We start from the raw sequence: 8170 nt of genomic DNA, 5'->3' as shown, positions 1-8170 counted from the left end.
GGGGGGGAGGGGGTGGGGTTCTTATACAGTATACCTTTATGTCACTAATTAATTTATATTAAACTTTGTATCACCTTTGATTAAAAAATGCCATGTCTTGAGACCATCAATAACACTGGTTTATGATAATGGTTGTTATTATCATCCATGTTATTAATAATTGGAATTCTAAGTTAAAAAATGAATTGTAGAATCAATAATATTATGATTTTAAAAAGGTTTTCTATAATATTTTTGAGGTGCTTTCATAAAAAATATTATATTTTTTGGTGAGGGAGATTAAATTAAATTCCCGAAACTATAGTTCGTAGACCAGATCAGCAATTCAGCTACCAAACTTCTGCTCAAGAGCTGTATGTACAATTTTTGGTTTTTAAAGTTTTTCCAAAGCAGCATTATTGGGTGTTTTTATCATTAATTTAATAATTCCTATTGATTATCATTCATTTTTATGCAATCTGTACCATTTTAATATTACTTTTATGGCTCAATATAACATACAATACTATTACTGCATGCTTACAATACCTTAGTCTTTTTTATATTAATGTCAGTGTTGTCTCTTATTTATACCTTTTGCAAACGTTGGGGTCTAGTGACAATTACTACGTACAAATTAATGACCAGTTGGCAGGGTGTACCAATACTTGACTGAACAAAGAGGTTTTACTATAATGCCAAACATACAGTGATTATGATGCCTAAATAATTGGTTTTTAAGCTTCATTTCATATATAAAATAAACAATCGTTTACACAGTTCAGATCACTTCAGTTTTTTTGTTGCCTACCAACCTGTGAACTTGTTCCGATGGATACTACTGTACAGGAGCTCCATAAATAATACTGTAGGCTACTGTATATTGTATGCTACTGAATTTTGTGTAGGCCTATTGCCAAGATTTGAAAAAAAATGTTAGATGTCTTGGTACTCTACTGAACTATTGCTTAAATTACTTGATATTCATGAGATTAGTTAACAAAACCGATTATTTCTGCTACGGTGTATCAATCAAGAAAGTAAGTTTTCTATAACTGCAGACAAATACTACACAAATCCTAAGTTTTTTGCCAGAAATATATGTGAAGAGTATAGAGAATTAGTTATATTTCGAACATATCTATTGAAGAGCAGAGTAAAGATAAAATATTTTTGCATTTTAATTTTCAGTAAAACTAATAATTATGTATTCTACATATGTGGCAAAGACAAGCAAAACCAGTCACTTGTCACAAAAATCGATTTTGAGTTATTAATACAGTGTTAAGAGAGTAAAATAATAGCTATAAAATGGTAAAAAAATCATTCAAATCGGACATTTCCTCATGAAGTTACAAGCGTTTAACCACACAGCTGTTTAAAGAACAATATATGAGAAATTCACCGTCAAAGTTTATGATTTCAGGCATTTCTCATGCAGAAACTATCTTTAAATCTTTAAAAAGTGTTGTTTTCACATTGAAAATGAGGAAAATAACAGCATAGAATGATGTGTAGATATATAAAGGTTAGTTTAGTGTAATAAAATAGATTTTTAAAAATTTGACATTCCAGCATGTTTTGGCCATTTTCTCTGAAACACGATTTGCGACAAGTGACTGGTTTGGCTTGTCTTTGCCACATTTATACAAAGTAATGCAAAACATTTTTTTCGTATCATTTATCAGTTAAGCTGTCATAACCATCCCCTGGTTGAATATACATGAATAAATCCTATCACAAGGGTCAAAAGGCCACCATATGTTATCATGCAGGGTTTCTCTTTCCCTTCCCCTTCATAATTGATCATCACAGTTTACTATCAAAGTTCTAGTCTTGAATCTATCACCTGCAGATTACTTAATACACAAAAAAGGTACTGTTGTACGTTTTTGGAGAAAATACCATAGGTGATCGGAGCTCCGAGCCATCTGCTGGCTACAGTAAATCCCACTCAGTATTAAATTAAATCCAATTAAAAAAAAAATAGTTTCTTATCAAGCCTTAATATTAAGTGAAAGGAAAGGAATGGTTTCTAAACAAGCACAGTACCTGTAGCTTAATGCTCCCGACTGTAATTCTTACAGCATACTTTTTATATTTTTTATTGTCTTGTATATACTGTAGTTTGGTTTAGCCAAATTTGTTTGTTGAAAAAAACCATCCATGGAGAATCAGTTAATGGACTTGTAGTCTATTTAAGGACTACAGTACTGTAAAGCATTGAATAGAAGCCCAATTGGCTTAATCTCGAGAAGCCCATCTCAAAAAGAAGTCCCCTTCTCAGTTTGCAAACGTAATCTAAAAAAGAAACCCATCTTCCAAGAAATATTGGGTTCTTTCGAGATAGTACTGTATTTGCATTCAGACTGACGTTGTCTTTGATAATTGTCATAGCGTGTCAGTATCAAACTACTGTAGCATGGTTAAAATTTAAGAATAATTAAACAGAATTTTGAATTTCAAACAGTAGTTGAAAAATGTTGTAGATTACAGTACTAAGCAATTCCAAAATTTGCAGCATTTATTTTGGAAAATGCCCCTTTTTATTTTGTGAAAGTAATCTTGAAAAGACCCATCTCGAAAAGAATCCCATTCAAGGATCCTATTAAATAAAAGCCCAGGGCTGGCATTTAAGGTTTTACAGTATTACTGAACTTCTGGTTTTTTGAATCTGGCATAAACAATAAGAAAATATCAACACCAAACAGATTGGTTTCTTTGCATTGCAGATCTTGTTGACCAGTTAATCAAATGATTTATGATGTGATATAATTCTACAATCAATAACTCTAATCATGCCACCCTCAACATTACCATAGCAATGTTGTAGGCCAACTGTAGGCTACAGCCTGTCAAAACTGGACCATACATTAGGAGTATCTCCTATTTTGGGGCTATCCTATTAAGAAGAAAATTTTATAATATTTTATTTTATAATATAATAACTGCCAACTCCTATTCAGTGAACATATTTTTTCGTCACAAAATTTTCTGCTTAATGGGAATTCTTCTGTACTGTATTTCATTATTTACCAATATTTTTTTAAAAATTTTATTTCACATACAAATTCAAAATATAAGGTAAATCATTCTTGAAACTCTAGTACAAAGCATTAACAAACCACAATTACTATACCACACCAAATATGGTATTAGCTGTAGTGTAGTTCAAATGAGTAGGAATGTAATAGAAAACCTCTCAATCGAAAAAAAAAAAGTTTAATATTTCGCTTGTTGACACAGTTTGCGTTACCTCCCACACAAAAACGTGCAAACAGGTTATTATTGTCTAGAATATTTTTATAGTTTCCTTCATATTTAACAAACAATCACTAAATAAAGCATAGAACAATGTTCTATTCTATCTGCATACTGCATGAGGCTTTGGAAATTTACAATTTATCAGGAAATCTTATGCAGAGAACATACAGTAGCTAAGTCGGCTAAACTGGTAGTAGTCTCTGTGTGACTAATGGGGATCATTTGGTCCCCGGTTCAATTCCATCTGCTCTTCTTGTGTTACACTAAGTTACAGCTGGACGGCTATAATGCAAGTATAAAAAAATTGCACCATCGTTCGTTTAAGCTCTTGGCAATTGTCTCATGTGCAATAATAAGGCCCATGTGCATGCTAAAGAATAAAGAACATTTATCAGAAGAGTAGGAGATTGTCTGCTCAATCACCACCAGAAGGACCCCACCGAAAACTGAAAGTCTTTTGTGTGTTAAGCCCTGTCCAGACTTATCAAATTTTATTTGACAAAAAAATGTGACATGCCTACATATGGTCATGATGACATCATATTTTGACCATATATAGGTACATCATGACTATATATGGGCATACAACAGTGACATATTTAGCTTCATCCTTTGGTGTTCACACAAAATAAATCCAATCCAATCATAAGACTCAGACTCTTGCAAGCATTTTAACCACCAGGGTTGTTAGACAGCTCATCTTAACAGAGCATTTGCTCAAAATTACAGGTTGTATTTACAACTTAAATTTGAAGGGCAATTCAACACTGAAAAATGGTTATAAACTATATGGAAAATGTCACTTTTCTTCTCAAAAAGAACATCAAAATATTTATATACTAGAAAAGGTGTACTTAATAAACATACAGTGAATTAGAAAAATAAATGCAGAAAAAATATTATGATTATACATGCTATATAATTCAATAGAACATTATAAAGAAAAATCAAAAGAAATTAAATTAAATTGATAAATTTTTACTCACCAACTCCGAGCTCAATCTCTGTAGTCTCCTTCTTTTCGCCACAATAATCCTTGTCTGCGATAAATGCAATAATAATGAGTATCGGGAAACACATGAATGTGACAATGGCCTCCCATAGTTGTACCACACCCTCAGAAATCACAGAAACGACAAGGAAAAGCCAGATGTATGCAAAGATTGAAAAGGATGTAGTCACCATAAATACTTTTATAGTTCGAATCCGTTTTGTTTGTCCTTTTGGAATTGAAACTATACAAACAGCTGTTATGACAAACAGGTTGAAAGCCGCAGAACCTACGATCGTACTTGGTCCAAGTTCTCCGGCGAAGAATTCATTCCCAACAATCTCAATGATAGATAGAAGAATTTCAGGAGTACTAGATCCTAATGCCATGAGAGTAAGGTTCGCCACGGTGTCATTCCATACTAGGATCGCCACCTCTTCGATTCCACCTGGCGCGCTAGGATTAGTGAGTTTGATCTTCTTTGTCTTGCTTGTAATAACTTCGATTGAAACCATGAAAATATCAGCAACGATAGCCACTCCCATGAAACTCCATAGCAGCGCCACCAAATACAAAAACCCCCTAAACCCCTGGTTCCAATCTTCTTCGCCCGGAAATAGCGGCAGAATCAGACCGGGGCAAGCCAATTGTTCTCCGCTTTCGCTCCTCTTAGGACACGTATCGTTCTCCATTTTGAGAAAATTGCAAAAAAATCACACTTTTATTAGAGCTTAGATGTAAATTTGGGGAATATACTAAAGAAGCAATTCAAAACATGTAAAAAAAAAAAGACTTTTCCAAACGCCTGCCAGTTTGTTGGTTAACCGGTAAGATGGCTGTAGACAACCTGCAAAAGAAATACAGAGAGTAAGTAAACTCAACTGGTTATGGTATAGTCTGAGTAGAACTTAAGTTATGATCTTTCTGTAGTATTAGCATTGGATTATTGTTCTGACCAATCAGATCAATGACTACAGTAGGTTAGCTTTTATCTGCTCTCATCCATGGAAGTCCCTGTAAATTCCACTGACAATTGCCGCCTACGCTGACTGCAGTACTGCTATGTAAAATGGGAGTGTCCGTCAAACTAACAGTTTTCATCTATGCTTTAAACTTCCTCACCACAAACTTTCTAAATTACTTCCTGAATGTCATAGTGGTTTTTCAAAGTTTTTTACATATCATATACATTTGTTAGAATTTTATTTCATTTTTTTCTGCAATGTTTAATTGTTGCTTCATGTTTAAGTCTAATTGATGTTTTTTGTGCACATTTTTTTAGAAATACAGGTCTCCCTCCAATTAAAGACAACTTTTGGGACTGGGGCTTCCATGGTCTTTAGTAGTTTTGGTCTCTAATAAAGATAAAAGACTTTTGTTAATATGGGACCACAGAAAAGTGGTCTATAATTGGAGGTGATCTTTAATTAGAGAAAGACCTGTAAGCTTAATTTACTGTAATGGGTTATAAAAAAAACCTCAAAAGTTCAATTAAAATTTGTAATCACTAATTTAAATTAGTGTAAATAATAAACCAATTCTAAATTCTCAAATTTATTAATTCATTATCAATGGATGCCTATATATTGTATATGGTATAATACCATCATGCATAGGTAAACGTTGGATTATAGCCCATAACTCACAGCATAACATCATTGTGCCGAATTCCATATGGACGTGGTCAGTGCCTACCTGGCAGCCGTAAAGAGGCACTTATAGATGTTTACATCATTCCACAATGACAGTGGCCGAAATTAACCACATCATCGGAGTAACACTCTACTCCTCTGAAAGATGCAATGGGTCCTTTAAAGTGTACAAAAGCCAGACGCGTATACTATGACCTCCATTTTCAAGTTTTTACCTGAAAAGACTTGGTCTACCAATCGAATCCCCCAGACGTGGAGGGGCTCGAACTAGTGCTGATGTTAAGGCTGTAGTTAGCAGCACCCCTGCCTACCGATTGGCCAATCGTTTCGCCATATTATGAGTTATTAAGTTAAATTCCAACCAGAAACGGAAAGTTCCTTGCTTCATATAAGATTCTTCAAATTGGTTACCAACCATATACAAATGCATACTGGAGGTATTCTTTAATTGAGAGGTAATTGATAGGGGAAATTTGTTCTCATTTAAATTCCTAGTTGTATTAAGTAATAACTCATTTCAATATGTATGCACAATTCAAATATTTAATTGATTTTTAGTACATCAGTGGCTGAAGGGGTGGCAAAAATTCTGCTTGGCCAACCCTCCCCATCTCTGTCTGTAGCCAAAGGTCCTCAATTTTCCCTCGTGGCCCAAGTAAAAAAAATCCTGGATCCGCCAATGTTGTGAGAATCATAAAAAAAACTAAACTTTATAATTTATTCAACATCAAACACATGGGCTTTGGGTGGGAGGGTGGAAAAATTAGTTCCACCGTGTCAAAGTACTAAAAATAATGATCAAGTTTAATTTTATTGGAATAGAGATTTTATTCCATATTTTCCACTTTCACCCCCTCCACAGGCAGTTTTGCACTCCAACACCTCGGCCAAAACCAGCATTTTCCCCTGAAACACCGTACTATAGTATTATTAAACCACCCCTAAAAGAGCATGAAAAAAAAAAAAAAAAATTATAAAACTAGGCCTACCTACACTACAGTATGTATTCTGGTGCTCTAGGGGGGGCATAGGGCATAAGGATTAACATTAACAAGGTACAATACATCCAACTCGCTTCTCCAACCAGGGAGTTGTTGCTCCAACTCCATGGAGGATGTCAAGCCATGGCAGCTTCCTACTACCAGGGAGTTGTTATCCCTGCTGCTACTACTACAGTGACACCAGGTAGGTGACACACGCAGAGTTCGGTAAATAAATTATCACAACAATTAGTGCCTAGCTATCAATGACAGAATGCACCCGACCCAAACCTAAGGTAAAAGCACCATGCAGACCGACCCGCAATTAATTTTTATTAAGTTAAGTTGCTTACCATTTGATATCCGATATCCACAAATCTATCGACAACACCCCGTCAGTGTCAACAATACTCACACATCAAGTACTGTAACAACAAAATGCTCCACGCACATCACTGCGTGCGGTTGAAGTGTGGGTGGGTGTGAGATACTTAAGCACCGTGTTGCTGTTGCTGAAATCAAAACAAACCATTCAAGCGGAACAAATCCATTCACACATGTGGAAGAAAGTAGTGCGTTAGTTGTCAATTAATCCAGACTTTTAAATTAACGCAAATGACTTTTTTTAAAAATAACAATTAATAGGTTAATTTCAATATTAAACATTTATTGATGAGGTTTAAAGTAGGTGCTTCAATATAAACACTTCCGTTGGACTGTTTTGACTACCTGTATAATATTAGCGTAATAATATACATAAGCTAATTATTTACAATGTATACAATATGATGAATAAAAAGCTCAATGAAAAGAAACTGTGGGAAATAGCATACAGAATAAGTCTATGTCAAAGTCAATGATAAAAACAGTAAATAGGCAGTAAATACAGTATGGTAACTATATGAGGCAAAAATATAGTACTGTATATCGTCCCTTATATAACGTAGTGGCGAATGTGGAAAAGTGCATTTTGAGAAAAACGCATTTAAAGATTTTTGAAAATAGTAATTTTTATTAGCATACCTTCTTTTTTATGAAATTGCCTAATTTTCTCTATAATTATAGTACATTGCCTCTTAAGCATAATAACGATTGGCTAATTAGCAATTCATCATTAAACTTATTCGTCACTTCGAAAAAAAATAATTAACGTATAAACTGCAGTAATTTCACATTCGCCACACATTCGCCACTTTGTGAAAAAAAAAAATCAAACCAACTAACATTCGCCACTGGAAATTCAAGCTAGTATGCAGGATTTTTGATGTGAAGGGCTGGGTACGTTTAGGCGAGCAAAGTGAGAA

General features: G+C 34.2%; 1 protein-coding gene across 1 annotated transcript in view; it reads right to left on the bottom strand.

The window, feature by feature from the left end:
• The window catches only part of LOC117105513 (sodium/calcium exchanger 3-like), a 37600-nt gene extending 30243 nt beyond the window's left edge, over positions 1–7357 (bottom strand). Inside the window, exons 1-2 of the mRNA XM_033246675.1 lie at positions 7220–7357; positions 4230–5081 (exon numbers count right to left, since the gene is read on the bottom strand). Coding sequence (XP_033102566.1) covers positions 4230–4926 — 697 coding nt within the window. The 5' untranslated portion in view covers positions 4927–5081; positions 7220–7357. The remainder of the gene's footprint in view (positions 1–4229; positions 5082–7219) is intronic.
• Positions 7358–8170: the final 813 nt, after the last annotated feature.

This window comes from Anneissia japonica, unplaced genomic scaffold (assembly GCF_011630105.1).
Source record: "Anneissia japonica isolate Jap-2015-1 unplaced genomic scaffold, ASM1163010v1 scaffold2030_len652032_cov178, whole genome shotgun sequence".
In the NCBI taxonomy this organism is placed as follows: Eukaryota; Metazoa; Echinodermata; class Crinoidea; order Comatulida; family Comatulidae; genus Anneissia; species Anneissia japonica.
This window is presented reverse-complemented; position numbering and strand designations above follow the sequence as displayed.